The sequence below is a fragment of the Thunnus maccoyii genome, chromosome 13, assembly GCF_910596095.1.
Source record: "Thunnus maccoyii chromosome 13, fThuMac1.1, whole genome shotgun sequence".
In the NCBI taxonomy this organism is placed as follows: Eukaryota; Metazoa; Chordata; class Actinopteri; order Scombriformes; family Scombridae; genus Thunnus; species Thunnus maccoyii.
The window spans coordinates 4,299,667-4,327,093 of NC_056545.1; the positions used below are offsets into that span (position 1 = coordinate 4,299,667).

At 37.3% G+C, this 27,427-nt stretch overlaps 3 protein-coding genes across 5 annotated transcripts in view; 2 read left to right on the forward strand and 1 right to left on the reverse strand.

Annotated features, from left to right (window-relative positions):
• Positions 1-8,507: 8,507 nt before the first annotated feature.
• sc5d (sterol-C5-desaturase) lies at positions 8,508-15,177 on the forward strand. The gene is made up of 5 exons (XM_042432269.1): positions 8,508-8,554; positions 10,376-10,593; positions 10,690-10,822; positions 10,940-11,040; positions 11,995-15,177. Exons 2-5 carry the CDS (start codon positions 10,384-10,386, stop codon positions 12,457-12,459), a joined length of 909 nt encoding a protein of 302 aa, XP_042288203.1. The 5' UTR covers positions 8,508-8,554; positions 10,376-10,383; the 3' UTR covers positions 12,460-15,177.
• Positions 13,406-21,146, reverse strand: plekhb1 (pleckstrin homology domain containing B1). The gene is made up of 6 exons (XM_042432270.1): positions 20,792-21,146; positions 19,355-19,507; positions 18,639-18,741; positions 18,512-18,551; positions 18,318-18,408; positions 13,406-16,343 (listed from the first exon to the last, which is right to left on the reverse strand). The coding sequence occupies exons 1-6, from the start codon at positions 20,826-20,828 to the stop codon at positions 16,210-16,212; spliced, it is 558 nt and encodes a 185-aa protein (XP_042288204.1). The 5' UTR covers positions 20,829-21,146; the 3' UTR covers positions 13,406-16,209.
• Positions 21,147-23,494: 2,348 nt separating this feature from the next.
• The window catches only part of tecta (tectorin alpha), a 52,016-nt gene continuing 48,083 nt past the window's right edge, over positions 23,495-27,427 (forward strand). For 2 of the 3 annotated variants that reach the window (XM_042431542.1, XM_042431539.1), the window contains exons 1-2: positions 23,495-23,579; positions 24,814-24,882. The gene's annotated coding sequence lies outside the window, so the exon portion shown is untranslated. Of the gene's footprint in view, positions 23,580-23,621; positions 23,723-24,813; positions 24,883-27,427 lie in introns of those variants that run through there. The other variant, XM_042431541.1, reaches the window with a different exon arrangement.

Genomic DNA, 27,427 nt, shown 5'->3' on the forward strand with positions numbered 1-27,427 from the left:
GAAACCCTGAGTTTCAAATATGTGCAGGAATATTATACATGCAGCATTAAATTTGTTTTCTGACCAGAGAATGAACAGTTTAACATTTGCAATTATCAGTTCAATTTTCTATATAAAAAGTAAATTACAGAAAATTGTAAAAATTCAATACAACTTTCTAAAATTGTATTTTTCATTTGTCAGATCAATAAATAACTGAACAAGGCAGAGAGCTTGTTATTTTCCGCAAAAGTTGGCAGACCAAACCACAGCTAAATCACCAGTTAATGTTGGATGACGGGGGCTCCAGTGTAGAGGTGGAAAATATAAATCCCTTTGTTTTGTTCAGTTCAGGTCAAAGATTAGTGTTAATTGATTATGTAACAGTTCATAACTCTGTGATGTTTATTCAGTTTACGAGTGTCCCCAGTTCAGCTGCAAAATCAAAGGCCTAGAGAGCTGAAATGAAACCGAAACTTACAAATACCATCGTGAGTTAAATATCAAAGCTCGAGTTAAACATCAAGGCTCGACAACTGATCCAAGAGCGAGCTGAAGGGTCGCCGCTAGAGAAGACAGAGAGGACTGAACAGTGAAGAAGTTTTTATACAGCAGTGATTACAACTAAAATGGTGGGAAAATGACATTACAAGAGAGTTTTGGTGAAGGGAGCTGTATTTTTATGTATTCTCAAAAAAAAAAAAAAAACGTTGTTTGCCACAAATATTACAGTTAATACAGCTTTAAACCAAAGTCGTAAGATTATGAACTGCTTTCTGAACTTCTCATATGACGACAGAAAATTGCCATCCAATTTGTGCTTTTGTCACGTAAATCCACTCATGGTCATGGAAAATATGTTTGCAGCATTTACACAACATAATCTGCATTTCAGACTTAATTCTCATTTCATGAAATTTTATGAGCCTGTCTTATTTATGAGCAGATGCAGCCCCAGTCCCAAACTGACAAAACAGCAGCAGCTGTGTCCTACACCATCCAAAAACCAAAGAGGAGGTGAAGTGGTTCTCATGGCTGGCTGGCTTATACGCAGGACCAGGACGACCAAGATCCTGCCCGACTGAACGCAGGATTTTGAATTATCTTGTTTACAAGTGCAGTGTCTTCCGATCTCCTTGCCAATTAACTGTGAATGGTATGATGTGCATGTGTTGGCCTGGATCTCATACTTAGTGGTGCTGCTGAGAGAGTATGACTCTAATGTGTCAATATGAAATATGTGGATGTCAATTAGTTTGTGCTCAGCAGCACCCAGGTGTGCATGAGCAAAGACTATCAATATGAAACTGGGAGCTGCAGAAAAAGTGAGTGTAAGTAATCTTTCTGGGTAAAATTAAAGGATTGAAGTAAGGTTTATTATTATTAACTTTGGTCTTATTTTTGTACTTTGTTCGTCGTTTCTGTCAGTTATGGTAACATTGTACTCACCAAAGTGATTGCTAAGATCTGGTCAGATGATCCGACATGTTGTATGCAAACCAACAATTTAGCCAGATTAGCTAAACAAGAAATGTCTGTAATAATTCCTCATTTTACTGTAAAGGTGTGTGCGTACACAACTGCGGCAGGTATGGCAGAAGGAAAGTCGGTTTACACTGTGACAGATGATGGAAACTATCTGATTGATGGAGTGACTACTCATCTTTCTTGCCTTGTTGCATTTCTTCTTAGCGTGGCTGCATTTCCAGATTTCAGCAGTTAACTTGGTGAGTGCAATGTTTTTTTTTACTTATAGTAATTATGACAATTATATATTAATATAACTGAGACATTTTGTATTGACATCCATGGATTAGTGAGATGAAATCCTTACTTTGTATGATTGATTCCCTTTTTATTTTCCAAAATAGATTACAGTGTAATACTCATGGTGCCTAGAAGCAAATTGTTCCTGATGTACAAAGAAAGATAGTCTGTTGATGTTTGATACAAACCTAAATTAAGAACATATTTTCCGATGGAAAACAACTACAGTGTGAAGCCTTATGTGAAGCAGAATTTATCCAAAAGTCAAAGATGTCACTGTGTGACATTCAGGTACATTAGTGTTAGCTATAGAAAAAAAGCCCATGCTTTTCATCGACATTCAACGAGATGCAGCCACATCTTTTAATAGAAAGGTTGCTATGTGACTTTAATTTATCTCACCAGCTTGTATTATGGACATCTTGGACAGAGAGCGGAGGGTTTCTGTAAATGGCTATTTCTCAGACTCTGTAGGTAAGGTTGTGCCCTTTCACCCTTACTCTTTATTATCTACACTGACAGATGCAGGAGCACTCAGGAGGGCATCTTTTTGGTCACATTTTCTGTCACATTTCTTCACTGTGTTGTTGTCCCTTCTCAGAGGTTCAGAATCAGACCACAAGAATGCTCTCAGTGATTTTATTTCTTGGTGTGACAACAACTACTTAGACTTAAATGTATCTTAAACCAGGGAACTGATTATCAATTTTAGACTGAACAGAGCTGCAGTCGATGAGTGCATCATACATAATGAAAGTGTGGACATTGTCACATCAGACAAATATTTAGGTATTATTTTTGATGACCATCTTAAATTAGATGTGAACACTGAGGCTATTGTGAAGCGGGGGCAACAGAGAATTCACCCTCTCCACAAACTAAATTCCTTTTCTGTCTGGCCCGTCAACCTTTGTCATTTTTATCAATCTTTTATTGAGTCATCTGAGTTTTTCTTTTATCTGCTGGTTTGACAGCCTCACAGTAAAGGACAGACAAAATCTGTTCTAATATCATCGGACTGAAACAAAAAGACCTAAATTCTTTCTGCAACCAACAAATCCTCCAGAAAGCAACAAGTATTTTGGCTTCCTCTGGACATGTTCTTGCAAGTGGTTTCGTTATGTTTTACCTTGCAAAACTAACCGCTAGGGGTGTGCCCGAATACAAATACATTATTCGGCAAAGCACAAATGGTGGGTTTTATATGAATATTTATTTCATACAAATATTTTAAAAATTATTTGTTGGGGGTGTTCCCCAGAGATAAAGCTGAGCTACTGACACAAGCAAAGTGCTCTTAAAGACTCCCCATAACCTGTTGTTCCCCTTCTCCTTTCCACAAAGTTAGGTTTTCTAAAAGATAGGCAATTAATGAAAAGTGCAAAGCAAGAATCACCTTTGAAGTTCCTCCTTACACGTTACACAGTGTGCTGTCTCTGTGTTATAGGTGTATAAATAGGTAGAGGTCTGTCTGCAACGAGGTGATGAGTAAAGTTTTAGCTCAGTAATCATAATAATTTTCTAAAATTAAAAGTGCAATAAAAACAAAAACAGGATTTTTAAGCCTCTTTCCACTTTTATTCAAATACAGATACAAATAATTTTTACTGACTCAACAAATACAAATACAAATACAGATACTGGGATCTCTGCACATCCCTACTAACCGCCATTCAAAATCATTTATCCCTTCTGCAATCTGACTTTTAAATGCTAGGTTTGATCTGATCTTTTATTGTGTTTATCAAGTTTTTTTATTAACATCATTTATATTTTTTATTTCCACATTTTAGCTCCTTGGTGTATGTGTTTGTTTGTATGTTGTTGTATATTATTGTTTTTTTTTTTCTGTGTACAAAAAGCTGCTTGTAACTAATTGCCCCTAGTGAAATTAATAAAGTTGTTTTGAGTTTGAAACAGGCAGCTTTACTGCTCTCCCTGTAGATAAAAGACTTTGTTTTCTGCGTGATTTTGGTGAGAATGAAGACGAACACCATTTTATGGAATAAGGGATAAACTATTTGTCCTTAATTTCTTATGAGATTGGATGTTTGATGAATGAATGATACAGTGGTACAGAAGGCAAAGTTCTTTGTTTGCATTATAATGTAAGAACTTTTGGTCTGTCTTACAACTCCATGTTGGCTATGCATTTGCATATGCATGACACGATAAGTAACCACCTATACACATATGCATTGTAACTCGAGAAGTGTGAATCAAAAAGGTCATATCAAGTCACATCAACCCAGTGACACAATAATAAAATATATGATGATTTAAAAAGATGAACAGTGGCTGCGTCTCCAGTTGCGACAAGTTTCTCCAGATTTTGATTACATCTCCCAAAGCGACACATCCACAATTGCTGCCTACTGAGGAGATGACGAGCAGCAGGTTATCTGGGGCTCAGCGTGAGGGTTGCCTCTCTGCAGATACCTTGATTGGTTGATGTGTTTCTGCACACAGAGGGAGATGCCTCCACAGACTCTTAGACAGCTCCTGCTCTATTCAAACACCAACTTTCTTCTAAAGTAGAGGCGGTTCCAGTCAAGCTTCCACAAACAATCTCTGTTGAAAGAACAGGGTTTCTGTCTCCATACAGACAAGATTTTTAACAACTGTTGTATTCAGTATATGAATAAAACAGTATTCTAAATATTAAAGTACAAGCAGGAAATACCCACTGAAAAACAAATAGATCTTATAGATTATGTGTGGTTTCAACACTGACTATGCTATACCCATTTCATCTATTTTGCTATTTATTCAGGTGGATTGGTTTGGGATCATAATGGAATGGTGGCTATTTATTTTTCAGAGCTTAAAGGTTATACAAATCTTCTTTTATCATTTTATTTGCACAGACAAAAATTTTGTAGTTGAGTAATTTTTACATTTATGGTCATTAAATCACTTCAGACTCAACACATAAGGATACCAAATGTCAGGCATATTGCATGAACAGAGGGAGTCATATTTATGACATAAAACAGCTTACAGCTTTGTATCAAAAAACACAAAGTGTGGCCATCTGCTGTCCTTCCAGGACCAAAACCAGAGCAGCTGAGAAGAGTGTGACGCTAAAAGGGCAGCAGGCTTGTTGCATGTCATGCTAATGGAAGGACATCTTGACACTGCCAGTGGCAAGCTAACATCTCTCAAAGTTTGTGTAGAGGTGGCACCAAGCCATGTTAAAAAAAAACTTTTCATTTAGTGCAGCAATGGAGGAAAAATGCATTAGAAGCCTTATGTTATGTCATTTTCTGTGAGTCTCTGAGAAAGTTTTGGTTTCTTCTGTATATTTTGTGACCATAACCTTGGTATTGTGTGTTTTCTGCTAAGTAAAGTACATATAATTGTAGAACCTTTGAAAATAATGACTCCACAAAATATGAATAAGTGAAAACACTGGATACATTCTGAAACCCATGTTAACAAACTAAAATAGCAGCTACCATAGCAATGGTTGTTACATTTCATGTGAACTCTTCAAACTCCACATTCGGCTGGCAGAGTGTAGCTAAATGTTGCCAATGTGACGCTTGGAGCAGCACTAACTAACTACTACTACTACTGCTAACTAATCTCCATTTCAGTCAGAGACACATGTCAAGAAATGACCATTTATAGCAAATGATTATACGGTTAGAATTGATGGAAAAGCCTTTGCTGTTTGAGGGAGCTCTCAAAGAATCCAAGCAGCGAGGAGCTTAGAGCTAAGCCCATTAATAAATATACATGAACATTAAATATTAGGTAAAATCAACAGTATGAAACACCACATAAGAAAGAGGCAATCTGACTGGATGGTGCCAGCCACACAACTGTGGATGAGTCAGTGATTGTGAAGCGTGTTGAAAACATGTGAGGCCAGTCAGCTGAAACAAGTGCAATTTCAGGGCTCTGAAATCTGGGCAGAAAAAAAAGCTTGAACGGTGCTGAAAAATCTTTTCTTTTATTAGTTTTTTCTTTGATTATCTTTTTGTGTAAATATTGAATCTGTTCTTTTAGGTATGACATAAAATTGACATGTCATCAGCAGCAGCAAGGGTAGCTTACTTATCACCACTTGCAGTAGGTAGCTGTATAAGTTAATCTGCTGTTTGTCCAAAAAAGGAGGCAAAAAAGAATATAAAGTGATGTCCAGAGCTATTGTGTGGAGAATCATGCTTACAATAGTTCTATTGTCAGTCACTTTTGCAACATTAGTTTTGCTTACCTCTCAATGACCTCTCAATCCATTAAAAATAAACATAAAACTGTCCCGAGTGTCGAAAGGTGCCTCTTCGAAAATGGGAATAAATTATAATGCCAGTTGGCATTAATCCTGACATTCTCCAAGGACGCAACTTTTGAAAGTGAATAGAAGATCAAAACCTTTTTATTTACAGGGCTTAAAGTTGATTGAGAGCCCTCTGTGGCAATTTAAGGGCTGTGGCTGGAGAGGAAGATTAATTTAAAATCTTTGGCAGTCCCTGGTGGTAATATATGCACGATAATGAAAATTGATCAGTAGGAAAATTGGCAATGGCTTCTATTTAAGAGTAAAGAATGAAACTGGAGGGGAAAAAACAACTAGATAAAGAAAGAAAGGAACAAGAGCAGAAAAACAAGACCCATTCTTAGAAACAATAATAAAATCACATCCTACAGAAAGGCCAAATGATTTAAAAGCCTCTTTATGTGGCCCATTGACATGTAGATATATAGAAAAAGTGCACCGCACTACTGGACAAAGCAGAGTGTACTCGCTCTTAATTAGGAGCATATGAAGATTATAAAACCAATGCCTGCCCTTATTATGGAAATGAGCCAATTGTCTTTGTATAATATTAAATGAGCTTATATCCAGAGTTATCAATATAATATTCCTATACATTCCAACTATGTCCCATCACCTAATGCAGTGTACCAAATGCTGATGCTGCTATTTCTCATCCCTTAGAGCACTGGCGACATCTTCTGGCTGGATGGGTGTCAGTTAAACAGCAGGATGTAAGCAGTTTGCCATCTCTCCCATTAAAATAAAAACTAAATTAAAATATCCACCCAAGATTACTGGCAGTGAAAGACTGGCAGGAGAGCATAAATGTTAATGATGGCAGAATCTCACAACTGAAATAGTCTAATAATACGGGCCTACTGGTTAACTGTATTGCATATTTGGGCAGCAAAAATAGTACTTTCAGTAATACATTTGTGCTGAACCAGTCATTACCAGTCATCCTCCACACCAATCATTTTAAGAATATTGCAAAAATATTTGTGCCTTGCTAATTTGCTGTAATACATCATTTACAGAACTCTGTTTCAATTAAGTATTCTGTTCTGTGAAGTTCAGCATTAATTGAGAATAGGTTAATTTCAAAATTTCGCTTTGCTATAATACATTATGTAATTGTTATGGTATGAAGCAAAGTTTATTGTGTAAATAATGCCAAAGATTAGTGTGACCTGTGACGTTATTTTCTGCTATGTCAATACATGTAGTTGAGAAGCAGACAATTTTAAATTCATATGTTTTTAAAGGGAGTTTAGTGTCATGGTCTCTGTACAAGTAAGAATGTCTGTTTGTATCTGTTTGTCCCACTGCAGTAGGTATTAAGACTTGCTGATTTGACTGGTCTGGACTGGTATGTACTTTTACTCAAGTACTGTACTTCACTACAATTTACAAGTACTTGTACTTTACTTGGGTATTTCCATTTGATGCTGCTTTATACTTCCACTCCGCTACATTTCAGAGAGAAATATTGTACTTTCTACTCCACTACATTTATTTGACAGCTTTAGTTACTCTTCATATGAAGATTTGACACAATGGATAATATAACAAGCTTTTAAAATACAACACATTGTTGAAGATGAAACCAGTGGTTTCCAACCTTTTTGGCTTTTGACGTCTTACAAAAAGCAGTGTGTAGTCGGGGTCACATTTCAGATGTCTATGAGTTGTTAACAGCTCTACCAAATAGTGATTTTTCCCTCTAAACTTCTCACATGCTTTCATTTCAATAAATGTTCAAATTATCCAATATTTCACCAAAAATCAAAGATTAGAGAAAAAGTCCAAAAACTGAAAACAGATTTGTGTATCAGAACTTTGTTTTTTCTTCTTTCCTCTCCCATTAATCATCTCATGACCCCTCAGATTTATCTGCTGACCCTTTAGAGGGACTCGACCCCTAGGTTTGGGAACCACTGGACTAAACTAGCTAACTGTATATAAAGTAGTTCAAACTAGCTCCACCTCCAGCAGCTACAACAGTAACATGCTGCTCTAACACTGATGCTTCAGTATTAATAATCTAATGATGTCATATATAATAATATATCAGTCAGAGGGACCAAACCACTACTTTTACTGCAATACTTTAACTTCATCAAGCTGAGAATACTTATGTACTTTTACTGTGGTAGGATTTTTCATGCAGGACTTATTTGTAATGGAGTATTTTTTTTTTTACATTTCTTTCTTTATTGGTACTTTTACTGAAGTGAAGGATCTGAATACTTCTGGCGCTGATTATGAAGCATCCATCTGGATATGTAGCAACATTTGGGGGCGTTTCAACAGCTGCACCCTCTATAGCCACAGTAACGCTGTTCCCCTAGCCCCATGATCAGATCCTCCAATTGGCCAATAGGATATCATAACAAACGTACCGTGATGAGATACTACGCGCTCATTGGATGCGCTTTGTATGACATAACAGGTAAGTCAGCGCTGATTGGTTGCTCGCCTGCCTTTAGTTTAGTACAGATCCCTCCACTGTTGTTCCGGAAGGCGAACAACATACGAAAGGTAAAGTGCCTTTTAAAATTACAGATAACTTTATGTGACTAATATGATGTTGCTCTCTAATATAACCTTGTAATGCAGCTTTTTGTGTCTGTTAATGCAACAAAATATGGACTTTTTTTGCGACGTTGTTACACATAACGGTGTGTTAGATAGTAACAGTTACATAAAAGTGTACACCTCATTTCCTACGTGTTTACGCAGAATTAATGAATTAAATGTATGGTTTGAAAAAAAAACCTTCAGATTATCTAATGTGCATACAAGATGTGTCACCTCATGTTTAATTTGATGTAATTATATTTAAAAAAAAAATGCAGAAATCTAATGTAGCGTGATAGAAATCAGTCAGGATGTGGATCTGGAGATCTGGGTCAGAGGGCCAGATCCAGAGGTCCAGTCAGGGTCCATCATCTCATTAATTTAAAAAAACAGCATACTTAAAACATACAATACACAAACCTCCATTCACTGTCTAGGGAAACAAAAAACGCAACATATGTTAGAGGAGGGTCACTACTCGTAGTCATATTGGACAGAGAAATCGTGCGTATGAATGTTCAGAGTAATATTTAAATACTTTGTGTGTGTGTGTCTATACATAACAACTACTATCAAATATTAACAACAAGAAAGACATTATGTTACTACTAAGAGTTTTGTCATTGGCCTATTGAAAGTGTTAGGATTTTAGATATACAGAGATCAAAGTCCCCCAATGTTGTTTCCTAGCCGCCTCAGAAATTTTTGATCAGAAAAAAACTCAAAAGAAGATATTAACTTTAATTTTTATTTGGATTTTTGATAATGGTGAAAGGCAAATATGGACACCTTTTTATTTGGATTTATTGTTGGCCTATAACTATTGAAAGATACTGAGTTTAAAATACTGGAATCAGCTCATAAAATACTGCTGTCCCACTCTGAGGTCTTGTCAGTAGTTTATTATTTGATTATAAATAGTTGAATTGTAGTTGTTTTAAGGTTTGAAGTGTGAGAAATTGACCTTCATATTGGATGTAAACTGCTTAATGCTGAGGCCAGCTGCGATACATATACCATACCAATGCCACTACTTTTTGCTGTTTGCTTCTTCTATTCTTATTGAATGTGAACAAAGAATCACTTTACAACAACACATCACTTCAAAAAAGGCCTGCAACTAACAATGATCTTCCTAATAGATTAATATATTGATTATTTTTTTTGATTAATCAATTAATCAGTCAATCTATAAAACATCCGAAAACTTCTAAAAATGCCAGTCACAATTTAACGTCATCACATGTCTTGTTTTGTCTATCCGACAGTCCAAAACTCAGAAATATTCAGTTTACTATAAAGTAAAAAAAAAAATGAAAAGAAGCAATTTATCACACATGAGATGCTTGAACCATCCAATGTTTGGCATTTTGCTTAAAAAATGACTCAAAATGATTAATTGATTATCAAAATAGTTTCTGATTAATTTTTCTTTCAGTCAACTAATCGATAAATTATTGCAGCTCTATTTCAAAGCTTATTAAAAGTGTTAGAGTGGAATAATAAAATGTCCATAAAATATTAATAAAATGTTTTGTAAACTAATAATAATAATGACAATGAATTGCACCTATTTCACAGAAGTCTTATAGTACATGTCTCAAATTGAAGGGCTCCTATGTTGAACTTTACCAAAAACACGTCTGGAAGGATTCATACAAGAAGTGCCAGGAAGCAAAGGGGCTTCTGGGAAATGTAGTGTACATAGTATCTTTTTATAATGTGTCCTACTGTGATGTTCGAATGTCAGATTAGTTTCTCTCTCTGTCCGACACTCTACAGATTTAACCATGGATCTTGTGCTGAACGTTGCTGACTATTATGTCCTCACGCCGTATGTGTACCCTGCGTCGTGGCCTGAGGACGGGGCACTGCGGCAGATCATCAGCCTGCTGGTGCTGACGAACCTCGGGGCTGCGGTCCTGTACTTGGGCCTGGGAGCCATCAGCTACTTCTTCATCTTCGACCACAATCTGATGAAACACCCGCACTTCTTAGAGGTATAAGGCCTATATCTTCTATCTTCTATTCTATGATTGCTGCAGTAATAAAGTGAATATATATTTAAATGTCTATATTTCTTCTCTCCTATTTAGAATCAGGTTAAGAGGGAGATCAAATATGCGATGACCTCGTTGCCCTGGATCAGCATCCCTACAGTGGCCTTGTTTTTCGCTGAAGTTAGAGGATACAGCAAACTGTACGACAGGGTCGATGAATCTCCGCTGGGTGAGTTAAAGAATGTCCTCACCAGCTCTCAGTTGCTCTGTTATCTTGTCATGTGTCATCAGGCTTAGACCTGAACATGAAAATTTCTTAGTGGTGACATGGCATGTGTGCTTGCAGGTTGGCCTGGGCTCTTCCTGAGTATGATCTCCTTCCTGTTTTTCACTGACATGTGTATCTACTGGATTCATCGCTTCCTACATCATAAGCTTATTTATAAGGTGAGTTCAATCGCGGTTTTTCATTATAAGTCATGAGGTGGCTTTCTAATGCATTTTAACACTTCATTAATTTGATACAGTAATTGCTGAAAAATAGACATGGCTCTAAATCACTTATCTCCCAATACAATAGTATCAGTCTGATACTATTTTTCTCTCTTTTAATATCGTAATATCTACAATAAGCTATTCCTAATATGTAAAGGATCAGTTCACCCAATTTTCAAAAAGTATTTTCTCATAAACCTCCTTTTCCAGGTTTTCATTTCTGCAATTTCTTGTTTTCAGTGCTCAGCTGACATGTTTGCCAATACCAATAAATCTGTATTAAAATAATAGCAGACAATAATATTAGCCCAGTTGATGTATCAATGCTACTCTCCCCTATTTAACCCTGTTTTTGATGACATTAGCTTTACTTCCTCCTTGTTTGGGCCCCCACAAACACCACTGCTGTATGTGTAAAAATAATATTTATTGCAAAATCAACTATTTTTTTACCTTAAATGTTTTTTTTTTCTTTTCTTCCGAGATTATTAAAAACCCAAAATGTAGAAATGTGTTGAAGCAGTAAGACTTGTCTTCTCCACAAACAGGGCTTCCACATTTGAATAAAGCCAGTTTGAGTATATTTTGAGTAAATATTTCACATTTTACATGTTATTTTTTTCTATGTATGGACAAATACTGTATATATTTCTTTACTTTGCTTGAAAAATTCCTCACAGACATATAAATCAACGGTTTGTTATCCTACATAGTTACTTATGTTTGATCTCAGTTAGACAATTACACCTCAATTAGAGGTAAAATTCTTATGAACAAATAGACTTTTTTGGGATTTGGGAGGGTTAATGCTGTTTAAAAAGTAGTGTCAACACAAATCACAGATATAGAGCATATAAAATGTGTCATTTTCTGTTTTCTTTTTTTCTATTCACTTGTCTCCAACAGCTGTTTCACAAACCACACCACTTATGGAAGATCCCCACCCCCTTTGCCAGCCATGCCTTTCATCCAGTAGATGGCTTCATGCAGGGACTCCCATACCACATCTACCCCTTCCTCTTCCCCCTCCACAAGGTGCTCTACTTGGCCCTGTACATTTTCGTCAACATCTGGACTATTTCTATCCACGACGGCGACTACCGTGTCCCCAGCGGTCTGACAAGTGTCATCAATGGCTCAGCTCACCACACTGACCACCACCTCTTCTTCGACTTCAATTATGGCCAATACTTCACTCTGTGGGACCGCCTGGGAGGCTCCTACAGGCACCCGTCAGCTCTGATAGGGAAGGGTCCCCACGATCTGATCCGGAAACTTCAGGCAGAGGGAAAGTTAGGAGATGACAGAGTGAAGGCTAAAGGGCAAGTGAACAGACATGCTCAGAGATTAGTCACATGTAAGGAGGAGTAAAAGTAGGGGAAATTACGATTAATCAGCGCTTTCTGAAAGTGATCACTATTTTTGTAAAGACAATGTGAGACACCCATATTTAACTGGAAGACATATTGGAGAATAATTTGAGTTCCTGTTCTTGCCAAATAAGCCGTTGTGAGATTTAAAATTCTAGTGAAATAGGTACATGTAAAATGGCTGCCCCTGGATTGACATCACTGTAGGCAAGCTTTGGGATCACTACATTTTCTGACATACCAATCATGCCAATAGGCAAGGAGCAGATTACTATCAGGAGCTGGGTCTGTCGTCTTGCAGGGCTTGTTATTGAAGCAGGGAATGATAAAGTGACCCCTTTTGCGTATGCCACAGAAGAGTTTAGAGGAAAAAGCTTTTTGAAAATCATGAAATGACAGAGCCAAGAGACATGAGGAGCAACAAAACGCTGGAGCTACTTGAGCTTCTACACTGCACTACACTTCTACAGTGAAAGACTAACTTTGAATGGAAGTTTGGCTTTATGATCAAGAACAAGGTGTGGTTTCACAAGAAACGACCTTGACTTAAACTTAGATTCAACGTGTAGTTCAGCATTGTAACTTAAGACTGAAACACATGGCAAACCAACAAGTGCTTGAAAGAAAAATGATGGTATTTTCCAACAGTTCTCATAATTATGGCCATTCTGACTAATGGCTATGGCTAACTTTGCACTTGACTCCTCAGTTACAAACATACAACTCAAGCAAAACTGTGTACAGTATATTGAAGCAAGCAGTACGGACCTCCTAAAGCTTTCCAAAATAAACTTAAATTTTACAGAAATAATTTCAGTTTAAATTCAACTGAAAGACAAGACAAAATTAGCCCCCTGGATTAGCTATAGCCTGCATAGGGTTTTACTTATGGGGCAACCAGCAGCAAGACTCAGTTGAGAAATACCAGAATTTTCCTTTAAGGTACTCCACTCTCTTCCCTTTTGCAGAATTTTTTTCCCTTCTTGTACAGTTTAGCAGTTATAAGTCCACTTTACCAGACAATGAACTGTAGCAATAGCAGCAATAATTTATTAGAAGTAGCTATCACAGTCAAGTGTTTAAATGATGTATAGTCAATACAATTGTCAAAGGTAATCAGAAAAGCTTTTAAAAGACATCAGAAATTGTTCCAACATATGGTGGGCAGGCTCATTGTTTTGAGGGATGTAAAGAAAGTTTTATGGGATAAACAATGGTGCCACAGTAATTTTTACCTTGGAAACACAGAGCTTCTGAGATATTACTGTAATAGGGCTGCTGACGTATTCATCTTAAAATTACTTTGTCTGTTCTCTATCATATCGGGACTATCTCTCCACTCCGTTACATATTCCATATATACGGCGATGATCCCCCTGCTGTCAAGGTACGTGGATACTTCTTTAAAACACACCAGGTGGCCCAGTCAAGCCCCACAGTTCACCTATAAAGCACCTGTGCTGGTGTGTAATCACTTATTGTTTGATCTCCACCTGAGTCAAGGTGTAGTGTCTGTTTTCTGAAAGTGCGTGAGAAGTGAAGGACAGTGTGCGAGTTGCAGCTTGTCGTCCGCTTACCTGCATAAATTGTAGCTAAGCATCTGTCTACGGGCAGCCTCCCTGCCGCTTCAGGGAACAGGTGCTGGGTCTGCTTCCTCTGTAGCCGGCTGGGCCTCTTTTGTTTGTCTCCCTACGTCAGCTTTGCGTCTTGCGGGCTGATTTGAGTGGCTGCTATGTCCACATGTTTGGCCTCTGCGTCTTGTGGGGCCTTGACGTGGTTGGTGTGTGAATAGTGTACATTTGTAAATAGTTCGTTTGTCACATATCGGTGTTTTGGGCTTGTGGGCTGCACTGTCTCCTCACAGGGTGTCTTAAAGAGTTACCCTGTACATATGGAATATGTAACAGAGTGGAGAGATAGTCTCGATACGATAGAGAACGTTTGGTTACGTTGTAACCTTTGTTCTCTGAGTGAGAGACTATGTCTCCAGCTTGAGGCCGCTCGGAGACACGTTTCGATCAAACTATCAGTGATTACACGCCAGCACAGGTGCTTTATAGGTAAGCTGTGGGGCGTGACCGGGCAAGCTGGTGCCTTAAAGAAGTATCCATGTACCTTGACAGCAGGGGGATCATCCCCGTACATATGCAATATGTAACGGAGTGGAGAGATAGTCTCTTACTCAGAGAACCAAGGTTACAATGTAACCAAACGTTCTCAAGCTGTTTCACTCACATTAGACTAGTCTAAAGCAAAACTTTACACTGGCCTATCTCAGCAGACCAGTGATCCCCTAATGGCGTCAACTTGGTATGATGAGGCTACGAATCCTTTTTTTTTATATAAGAAAAGAATGAAGTTTCCTGTTTCCTTGGTTTCAGGTTCTGCAAGAATTGTTCAGTAATACTGGTTATAAGGGACAGCTGGGATATGCTTCCTTAAATTACATTAATTTAAGTTACTGTAGTTTCAGTTTTTCTTAACCATTACACAAAATTATACACTGGATCATGCAAATAATGTAAGATAACATTTTTCACAGTTCATGTCTTCTCTGTCTCTTGAGGTGATTTCGAGGTGATTGCATCATCATTAGTATGAGAAGAAAACACCTTTGCTACTAATCAGAACACGTTGGTACAGAGTTGACATACTTTTTGGATATAAACGACTAATAAAAACAAAAATGCAGCTTATTCACTGTATTTCCACTTTCAAATGTCTCTGTGGTTTGGTTCTGTATTAATACAAAAAGGTCATTGTCACTGTGGAAAACGCAGTTTGACAAAAAACAATTTTTTAATGTCTATTTACTAGCTTTTTCTGTATCTTTTGACCCCAACTCATGGTCTTTATCAGTGGATGGAGCTTGCTTGGTTACCATGGAGATGGATCTATTTAAACTGAGCTTTGTAGCTGTTTTCATCTAAGCATTTTTATAACTTATAGTCTGGGTAGGCTTAAACCTTAACCACCAAAGTTCATTCTTCGTCTCGGAAATAATAGTTTGACATAACAGCTCCATCTCAAGGTACACTTACTAGCTTTTTCTTGAGCTTCATGCCATATGACATGATCTTTATCAGCAGAGGGAGCTTGTTTTGCATGATTAACTTTTAAGTTAACATGGATGAGAGGTCCTCAAAGTGCTATGGATGAAATCGTAACAGCTATTGAGTTTGCACGTCAACAGATCCATCTCTGTGACAACAGAGCAAGCTCTGTAACATGGTTGAAAGCTCCAGAAAAAGGATTTTTTTGTTCAAACTAGAGCAATGTAGTTAAAAAATTGGTATGGTTTGTTTGTATGCAACCAGACAATAACTTAAGATCACCCTTAATTATATTTTAATACATCCATTTATTATCTAGTACTGACTACATACTTTACAAACTACAAGTTTTCTTAAGCTTTGTAATTTGTAAAATTCAGGCAGCAGATAAAAGAACATTCAGATACAAAATTGACCTCCTGTTGCAAATGCTCATGAGTAAACCGAGTGTGTTGTAAGCAGGAAGAACATAACAGATTTGTACATTTTATGTGCAAAATTGCACATATGAAAAAAAACTGAACAACCAAAAGACCAGCTGCTTGTTACAGCAGATAAGAAAACAGATGATACAAAAGATGAGGGGGTTTTGGGAGGCTGACCTAGAGAAAGCCATTCTACACATGCTCGTCTGGTGTCATGCTCCCTGTCTGTGGGGACAGACAGTGTGCAGTGTTGTAATGTCAGTTATGATCATCTCAGCAGAAAAAGAAGGGCATCCAGAGGAAGGATCGCATGGCTGCCCCTGCTGCCAAGCCTGTCAGTAATCCCAGTGCTAGATGTTCTGCCACTGTATCATACGGGTCCCTTTGAACAACCACCTGGTGGGTACCTTAGAGAAAACACAGAGGAGAGACACATTTAATGTTCACGGTCAACTTGTTGGCTGATCCACGTTTGACAAATTACACAGGAGGAACTCATAGTTGTCAACTCTGAATACCAGAGGGCAGCAAAATGCTACTCTGAAACAGTCTCCTCCACCTTTGAGTCCTACATCAAATGTGGTGGACTGTACACTGAGTATAAACTGAAATTATAAAGTGGCTCCTGTGTTTTTATTAATCTATAAATCCTGTTATCCTGTCTTATAGAGGGATCCTGTGTCAAGATCTAGCTTCAATGTGCTTACATGACACATATTTGCATATTATAATACAATTACCACAAACCAATTAAACACAGCAAACCTGGGAACCAGGAAGTCGATAGGGGCCCAAAGCTAGACTTTGCCCCTAAATGGTCATGGTAATAGGGCCATGCCACAAATCCATTACATAATACTTCTCAGGCAGTTAAACATTCACATACAGCAGATGAACATCACAAATAAGGTTCTAAAATGCAGTTTTGAAAATCTGTGTCATGCTGCACAATTTAAATTGTTGACAAAGATGCGTAATATTTACACCATCATCCAGGTTTTATTTCCACAAAGATGCCTTAAAGTATTTTAGATTTTTAAAAGTACAGTATTTTCTGGACATTTTGTACATTTGTTAGATATTACAGTTGAGTCCAGAGAAAAAACAAGAAGAGAGAAAGAGAAGGGGGGCATGACAAGTAACAAAGGTCCCCAGCTGGACTTGTAGGCCTACTGTGAACATTATTGTCTATAGGTCACCAGGCAGCTCAGAAATCCTCCAGATCTTGTTTCACACAAAACAGGTTGAAATGTCACACAGAAATGTTTTCAGCTGTTTTCAAAGGACTCATATGTACAAATCAGACTATAGTAGGCCTCTCACATTTAGCTTGGACTGAATTGCTGCTATGGGGCTCATTTGCAGAGAAGGTTTATCAACTTGTTCCTGCCACAGGTGACTCAATACAAATAAATTAAACTATGATACAGATTACTATTATTGTTGTACCTTAGAATAGTAAAAAAAAAGGTTGCTCAATTTAGGATGAGCAGGCCAACTGCCCCAAATCGACCACTCCCACAATCTAATTAAGCTACGCATTCAGCAGGTGAGTTAAAAATGAGTGGAAAGAAAGAGGAATGTTTGTCAAACATGCCGCATAAGAAAATGTAAATGTGGTGGTCTGAGGAGGAAAATTTTTTTTTCCATTGCATTCGACTGGATTATTACATTATGCATGCCTGCATCGTCACATTATCAGTAAGGTATACTGGGAGATAACATAAGATCTAGCAGCAAGAGGCGAGGGGCCTACACACTTTCTCCCTCGTTAATGTTCTATTAATTGCATTTCATTAATGTATTTATGCATGTAGCATCTGCCGTGGTGTCTTGGTTGTTGGTCATTGCCTATTTGTTTAATCCATGAGTTTTCTGCATATTTGATTATTTCTAATACCATTGAGGTAGACGATTGTTGTATCCAGATTTTCTGTTGTTTGCAAAAGCTTTCAAAAAGTTCCTTTGTAATAGAACTGCCAGACTGTAGTCTACTCACTACCAGGGTTGTAGCCAGGAATTTGCAAATACTGATGTTATGAATAAGTCCAAGTTCCTCCGAAGCAGATAAATTGAATAAAAAATCTCTAAAATGATTTAAATATTTGGATTTTTCATATTTTATTTGTGCAGTTGTACTTTTTTCCCAACATGAAGGTCTGAATGCTGCTTATAAGCCCACACTGTCTGGTGAGGAAAAACACTGAATCCTTTACTTATTTAGTAGTCAACTTTAAATATATTGAGTGTAAAGATACTGGATCAGCCTATAAAATGATATAATAATATAATAATAATGCTAGAAACCTGTGTGAAAGCAGAATCTGGTCAGAACAGTACCGAATCAGTTCAAGTGCAGGCTCCAACATCACTATACATACCTGGTCCTGCTCCAGGTGCGATGTAGACAGTCTGATAGCTGTTAAGGGGGATGGCCTGGTAGGAGTCATCATATGGGTCATATGTGAACACCTACAGTACAGAAAGAAAGCCTTGAGCACCAGAGCGGAAATGCAACATACAACTGAGAATGAACTGACTGTGTGTCAGCTCTTAGACAGTATGGATCACTCACCGGGTTTCTCCTGGTCTCTAGCAGAGTCATTTTCCACGCTCTGACAAAGAAATGAAAAGGAAAGAAGAATTGATGGACAGCTAGCGAAGGGAGGTTGAGCAGCCACAAGTGAAGGGAGAATACCTACATAGATTCATCCTCACTGTTGGCACACAGGTTGACTGTTGAGCCATCTGCAAGCTGAACCACAATGAGATTCTCCCTTGGATTGCTCTCTGGTGGAGTCACACCTGCAGCCAAGTTAAAGGAGTTGAACATGTTACAGTACAGTACAAGTTTTTCACTACATGGAAGTACTCTAAATTTAAAGTTGTATTAATTGGGTTTTTTTGCCATTTGGAGCCAGTAGAGTCATGTTTTTGGCCACCTCACAAATACAAGTCCAATAGTTCCTCTCCTTTAAGCTCTGTTTTGGTGTCCACCAACTTCTGAGAAAAATGTCTGGCTCTTAAGCTGCTAAGCTAAATGTCTGGCTCTTAAGCAAGTTTCTAACTTTGGCTGTTTGGTACTGGGCAGGTAGCGTTCAGTGACTTCATCAGAGCCTTTTCTCTCCAGCCTACTGCTGCTGAAAACAGGTTTGATAAGGGTTTGCAGGCCAGAACACCAAAACAATGAGCTGAAAGAGGCTAAAACACTCTGTAGATCTGAGAGGAACTATAGAATTGGTGATAACTTTCTTTGGATTCATCACTACCAGGGACACCCTGCACATTAGGACATTGTCATTTGATCTATTATTGATATAAAAACATTGTTTAGTGCAGATGAAAGTCTGTGGGTTTGAGTGATCCCTGTTCCCTATAAATGGACCCAGCAAAAAGGCTAAATGGCACTGTGTTGTACCTCCACATTCCAGGCCAGACCGCACATCTATACATGTTGTCTTGAGGCTGACGCGGTGCTCCAACTCTCGCCTGCTGTCAGTCTTGTAGAAGCAAAGACTCCCGTCTATCCAAAGGTCACACCAATTTAACTTCCAGCGTTTTAGGACACAAGCTAGAGAAAAGGCATATGTTACAGTTATCAGTCATTTAGGTGTGAGGGTTACAGGACAAAGGGACAAGTTAAATTGCATTGTGTCACCCTATTTCAATAAGCTAAGCTAAAAGCAATCTCAAAGAGTGTTCATTAATTAAACATCCTTCTACAGTAAGCCCATTATCAGTTTGAACTTTTTGTGTTTCTTTTGTAGTTGTGTTTCAGTCAGTTGGTCCAAACTGAAATGTCTTTGTGTTATCTGCAAATGTTGGCATGGTGAGCATGGCAAACATTACACAACATCAACATGCTAGCATTGTCATTGTCAGCATGTTAGCATGCTGATGTTAGCATTTCACTCACAGCACAACCACACAGAGCTGCTAGCATCGCTGTAGACTTTTCCAGTAGATACATCCCCATTGACTAGCCTTCATAAGCCACTTAAAGACCTGGCCATGGACAATTAATGGGATTATAAGGTTAGAGTTTCATAACAGGTACAGTTTTCACTTTCTAGAAAATGTTCATGGTTGAAAACAAATCATGTTTGTCCTCAGAGGACAAAACCCCCTCTCAATGTATATTTAATGATGGTCTTCTGGTGAGGATTTTATGTTATATTAAAATAATATACTGCGTGTGGAAACATCTTAAAATGACACAAAGAGTAGCACATTTCAGAGCTAGACTGATAAATTGGTTGGGCTAATATATCAGCCGTTATGATCTTAAAAGAAGTCACAGTACAGAAATGCTAAATATGTGTTTAAGATAATTTGATCCATACGTTTTAACTTTACAAAAAATCCCAGAAACCATTGAAAAGTTTATTTTGGTGACATGCTTTCATCACCTAGACAGAAAAATATAATTCCGATCATTTATTTGTGTTGTATTTAATGTACTATTTCAGTTAAAGGTAGTGTTCAGGCTTTTTTTTTATCAGTTCAGATTAAAGCTTCAATACTATGATTATTTACATCCTCAATTAATCTATTGTTTTTTGGGTTTCTTAAGTCTACAAAATGTCAGAAATAAGGACAAATGTCCCTCACAAATTCCCAGAGCCCAAGGTTTTCACCTTCCGATTGCTTATTTTAAAATCTAAGTCAATAATGATAGACAAATGCTTTTGGTCATTAAGAATAATTGATGATAAACATTGTTACCACTAACTTTTCTGTTGGTCAGCTAATCAATTCATCATTTGAGCACAAGTTCAAGTAAATCAGAACTTGAGTTTATGCTTCTTATCATAACAAACCTATTATTCCCCCCTTTATGCTGTAAAAAACTCACTCTGTCTCCACAACCAGCCTGACCTCAGGAGCGCCATGTCGCCAGCTGTTGTCCAATTTTTGATAATCCAATAGACGCAAAAGGAGAAATTAACTTTTGTTATTTACAAGACTTAAGTATCCAACAGCTTGTTTTGGACTCCTCTGCTTCTGTTTATGTTCTTTCTGTCCTACAGGCAGTGAAGAAGTGGTAGTTTAATCTGGCTCTGGTCTGAGGCTGACTCACAGGATCACTCTGGATTAGGAGTGTTTGGCAACGCCCCCCCCCCCCTAGTCCCTTCTCATTTTGCTCGTTCTTTCTGGAATGATTTCCTTTTCTGACTCTCACACCACGTGCCACACCATGTTTATATTGTTGAATACCCTTAGTACAAAAAAAAAAACTTAACTCTTAATTTATGAATTTCAACTTCCCACTAATTTATGCAGCATATGTAGCATGATTTCACGTGTTAGGCTAATCCAAGCACCGAAATAACAACATGAGATTAGCCTAACTGTAACAGTTACCAGGTCAGTTATGAGAGTCCTCTCAAGATGTCTGCAGGCTGGTGACATAATTTCCTTTTATAGCTTGTAGAAAAAACGCTGGTCTCTTCTGGACAGCTGGTTCACCTGATTATTGCTTGAAATTCTTAATTTGAATCTGTATTTTCTTACATTTATGGTCATTGTCTGTAAGGGTATAGTGGTCAAACTCATCTGAGAGCCACTGAAGTGATCATGCACCAGCTCTGACATGTTTGAACTTTTCTTCCAAGCACTGTGACAAACTGTGAAACAGGTCAAAGACACCCCCCGCTTAACCCTCCTCTGCCATAGTTTCATGTTTTCCATGACAGTGGCAAGTTATGTCAGACTGGTAGGCCTATATAGCATGTGATTTGTCTTGATTTACAACTTTGATCAGATCACTCAGTAAGCTGTTAAGGCTGGATGACAACTTACGACTGGCAAGCATTTCCCTGTGAATAAAGCAGTGAGTGAAAAGTTTAAATTGCCCCTCATGTAATCATTTAAAGCCCTGAAAATCTCTGCCCCTGTTTTGTGAGTTGGCAATAACACAAACACACTGCAACAGATTTTCATGACAGACTTCTTGAAAACCATATCATACAGAGACAGTAAATAGAGGCTCAGTGACCACAAACTGGCAATCGAAAAAAGGACGACACAAAAAAATCATGGCAACCGAAAGAAAACAGAATAATTGGTCACCGTTCGACAGGTGAGGTTGAGACAGAGATGCACTTCCTCCTACAATGTAAAACATTCAATAAGGTGATGTAAAACATTAAATATAGAGAGATAGATAGATAGAGAGATACATATATATAATATATACATAATTAATATATGTGAACCTTAATGTTATGTTAATGCTATTTTGTTTCAGTTACTCTTTATGCTTTAGCAATATTGTTGTTGTGACATTTATGCCAATAAAGCAAATTTGAATTTGAATTTGAAATTTGAGTCTCCACATATAAGGTAATCTATTACATTTTTGCCATAGTAATAAAAGAGAGGACAATCAACTGATCCCGCTGGCTGCACACAACTGAAAACTGGTCTTGTTAAATGTAGAGTTAATAAGAACACAAAAAGTGATGTAAACCATAGTATATGTTTGACTGCCATCTGGTGGCAGCATGTGGTAGGCCTATTCTACTCCATTAAAACCACTGTCAAATATTTCTGTTGCATATCATATTCTAAATTAAGAAGAACCTTTGACTAATTAAGTTTAACAGAAGAACACAAATACAAATAAATATCTTTCTGTGTTTGATCAAATTATGAAATATGTTTATCCAGCTTCTTCTCTTCTCATGTTGTATGCCAGATTAAAAATCAATGTAAAAGCCTTATAGCTTCCATCTACAGGTCCCCTTTGTACTTCATGCAAAATCAAATAAATAAAATTCAGATTTATGCTATTTGGAATTATTTATTTATTTATTGCTACTTTCAGTGACTGGATTTGGCCTGTCTGTTTAAATTTGTGTTTTAAGCAGAAATGTATTTCCAATGCAACCATAAACAATGATACAGTTTGCTGACTTTCTTGTGTTGGATGAAAGTGCATTAATGTCTACCGTAGATCTGCAAATGTTAAAGTTATCTTGTTATGCTGCATTGTCAGGCATTGTCATTCTGTCATACCCTCCTTTGAAAAATAAAATCCTACTACCCATCCTATCCTCTCCCAACTGTTTATAATACCGGAGAAATGAATAGTACCAAGACAAGTCAAGCTGAATGTTATTTTATTGAAATTACATTATCAAGAACAGAAGTTACTTTTGTGCAAATGAAAACTTATAAACCCAGCAAATCCCACCAGTCACAGAAGGCAGTTTTTCTACAGATTTCCAGAGTTCAGTATATCAATATCTATCTATCTATCTATCTATCTATCTATCTATCTAGATAGATAGATAGATAGATAGATAGATAGATAGATAGATAGATAGATAGATAGATCACGTTTTAGGTCATATTTATGCAGAAATAGAGCAAATTCTAAAGGGTTCACAAACTTTCAAGCAGCACTGTATATATATTATATTATATTATATTATATTATATTATATTATATTATATTATATTATATTATATTATATTATTTAAAGACCGAAGATAATATACACAATAAAGAAGAAAGAAGACGAAAAAAAACACTCTAAGACATTTAAACAACGTCACTTCCGGGGAAGTAGGCGTGTCTTAAACTGTCAACTAACCGAAGAACAACAAAAACAAACACCGAGGGGGTTCCGGTGACGGTGAGTGCAACGGTCTTAAACTATACCGTATCAGTTACAAAACACAATATGATTACATGCGGTTGTTTGCTCGGGAGGTCCTGACATTGTCTCGAGTTTATCAACCTCCGAAATCTCATCACCTTTTTCCTTTATCTATGAAGGTAAAGTTAGCTACAGCGCTGCACGACCTGGTCCTACTTCAAACATGTTGCACACACTTTTCCCCAGGTTGACAGTGCTATTGTAGGCTTGTATGGCCGTGAAATTAATCAGTGTATCATCCGCTACTGTCAAAATGTCGACTTTCAGTTTGTTATTTAGTATGTTGGTTTTTGCACAACCGATATTGCGCAAGCAGGCCTCGGTCTTTCGCAGCGTGCCGTGCTCTCTGAAGACTGTCGTTGAACCCGGTTGAAAAATCAGTTAGTTAAATGTGTCCATGCTTATTAACCAAGTGTAGATAAAAAGTACAGTAAGACCTTTGATCTTTGATGAATCAATGTGGATCGCTATACAATTCGGCATCAAAACATCGATCAACACCATTTGTTATTTTCTGTAAAACTGGATCTCTTTATCTGATCAGTTTGGCATTGATGCTTTAACTAGCCACACCGCGGAGGGCAGTAGCGAGCAGAGTTTTAGCAGGCAAGGCAAGTTTATTTATATAGCACCTTTCAACAACGAGGCAATTCAAAGTGCATTACATAAAACGTTAAAAGCATCGAGACAAAAGGCAAAAGGAACACACCACAAAAGGACACCAAAATACAACTAAAAACAGTCATTAAAGATCCAAGAGAACAGAAAACAGAAGTTGAACTTTTAAAGAAAAATAACTTACTGTTTGATGTGTTTGGTGAATTTAAAAGGCTGAAAAAAAAAACTATTCAAACAGCCAATTTATGAAAAAGATATTTCACAAAAATTGTAACATTATATGGACTGGTTTTTAATGGGTGGTTTTCTCTCCAGAAGTCTGACATATGTTCACCAGACCATTTTAAAAGACTAGAAAGATGTCTACGTTGACTCTGCCTGAAACCCAGCTGTCACTCCACTTTTCTTTTGTCAGCCTTATAATGAACAAAGGCAGTATTTCATGGTAGTTTTTCTCCCTTCATATACCATAAAGCTGTCTTGGACATTTTATATTTGCATGCATATAAATGAGTTTCCACTGATTTTTTTTTTTTTTCTGAGTCTCCTCTTCTTGTTTCATCAAAGTTCTCATCAACATTTTCTCTCGCAGGGGGAAGAAAGCATGTGATCTGATGTGTCGTTGAAAACAAGCTTTCCTTTGGTCTCTGCTACATCAGAGGTAAGAATCAAAAGGATCTATGAAATTAGAAACTATGATAGAAACATCAGACGGAGTCCGGACGCAACGATAAGTCATTTGGCAAACACACCACCTCAGGTGGGCTGAGTTTAAGATGATCAGTACCCGTTTGTCTGAAACTGATAGGGCTGATCAGGGCTGAAGAGAGACTGTGAGTCCCGGCACCTGGATGCTGTGTGCGGACAGACACGGTTGAGGTTATAGCTATGTCCCGATAAGAATGATGTCATCACATAACGATACTACTGCAGTTATAATAGTCATCATCATATACTAATTGATTAATGCAACATGCATAAAAGCAGGACAAAATAGTTTGTTTTTTGGCCTGAGAAGCAGCAAAACATACTGAACTTAAACTGCGTACAGTAATAATGATACTTTTGTTACCACCACCTTCATTTCTACTGTTTTTTCCACTGCTGCTGCTGTTTCTACTGCAGGGCTTTAGTACGCTTTAGATTTGGTTGCCAAGCTGGCAACAAGCCATCAGCTGTTAGCTGCCAAAGTTGACTGAATGGTCTGTGTATTTTAATTATTTATAGCTGCAATGATAATAGTTGTTAGTGTTGTTGTTTTTTTTATTCCACAGTCAGTATGTCGTTAATCGAAAATGACAAAAAGAATAGTTAAAACACGTTACTACACGGTACTACACAAATTGTAGTCTGGTTTTCTCTGTTTGTGTGTGTCAAGCGTACATTTGTGGGCTGCAGCTGTTTATGTGACTAAACAATTAATTGTTAATGAATTGTTTAGTCTATAAAATGCATGTGTAAATGTAAAAAAATCCCAAAGATATTTGTGTTACAATTCCATAAAATAGAAAAAAAAGCAGGAAATCCACACATTTGAGAAGCTCACTCATGGCATTTTTGCTTAAAAGATAGATCATGTATCAAAATTGTTTGTGATTAATTTTGTGTTGATTAGAGCTTAAAGGATCTGTCAATTAATCGATAAGTAGATCAACAGAATATTTATCGGCAAGATAATCAAATAATCGTTTTAGTCTTTTGTTTTTAAGCAAAAATTTAAAAAAAAAAAAGTGTTTTCAACTTCTTAAATGTGAAGATTTAATGCTGTAATGCTCTGTGAAATTGTAACATCATTTTTCACTATTTTCTGACATTTTATAGACCGAACGATTAATCGGGGGAAAAAAATCTGCATATTAATTGATAATAAAAATAATAATTGATTGCAGACCTAGTGTTGATTGACTGTTGCTTAGTCAACTAATCATTTATTACAGAACTACACAAAATGGATTTCAGTAAGAACAGGTGTCCCAGCTTCGTTAAGAAGTATACTGGTGTCAGCTCTGCACCTGCTCTTGTCAGTGCTGCTGCGGCTCTCACGTTTCTGCGTCTCTTGTCTTGTCAGTTATTCTGCGATGTTGATGGGGTTATTTTTAGAGCTTTTTTTTATCTAGCACATACACACCAGCACAACACAGAACACAGAAGAAAAATGTCGAGAATCCAGACCGAGTGAAGTGATTTTGAAGTGAGAAGATTTGAAGTGCTTGACAGTGATCTAAATCTGGCTGCTCGTGGCAGCCATGTCAAGACCTACACAGTACATACATGCATAGATACCTCTTCTTCATAGTTTGAATGAGTTTCATATCCATTTATTTGTTTAGCTGTCAAAGGCCTTGCCAGAGAGGCCTTTTCCCCTCTATAACGTCTGTCTTGTCCCTGTTAAATTATCAGGTAAATGAATACAGTTGCTCTTACTGCAGCTACCACCACTACTGCTGTTTCTACTACATTATTCTTATATTTTTAATTGGGTTATTTAAAAAGGGACAGTACAGATTAATATACATTGACATTGTGGTTATCTAAACAGCTCGTTTTTGCCAGTTAATCAAACAAACACTACTATTATTACTACTACTACTACTATTTTACTATTGTAGTATTCGTGCTATTAAATCTACGTCTAACCGGTATTAGCAGCAGTGATAATCCTTCTCAGCCAGTTTAAATCCTTTGTCTGGCTGGGAAAATAAGGGTGGATGGTGTGACTTTATGTTATTATAATTTTTTTGGAGCACACACTCAAAAAAGAATTCCAGTTTTTATTTATTATTTGATTAAAAAGAGCTTGGAAATGCAGGTAAAATTGAAAGAAAAAAAAGACTTTACTATTACCTAAGAAGTGCATTTAACCCCTAAAATGCTTCAGTGAACCAGAGTTATACTGGTTAAACTGGTTACACTGCTTCCACTGTCACTGTGTTACTTTATATGATCCTGCAAGGGTTTTTTTTTGCATGTTTGGGCTTTTTAACTACAAAACAAACATTTTCCAAAGTAGATGTCAGTTCATACTCTCTGTGCAACTTTATTCAGTGCAGTTTAATAAGTCTTAAGATATTTCTTAATGCAGATGAACTGATCAATATATTTATGGTGGGCCACTCTGAGCTGTGCATAAATCTCCCAAAATGCTAAAGTCATTTTTAGCAGGAACACGAGCAGCCGTTAGCAGAGGCCGGTCTGAGTTTCCTTTG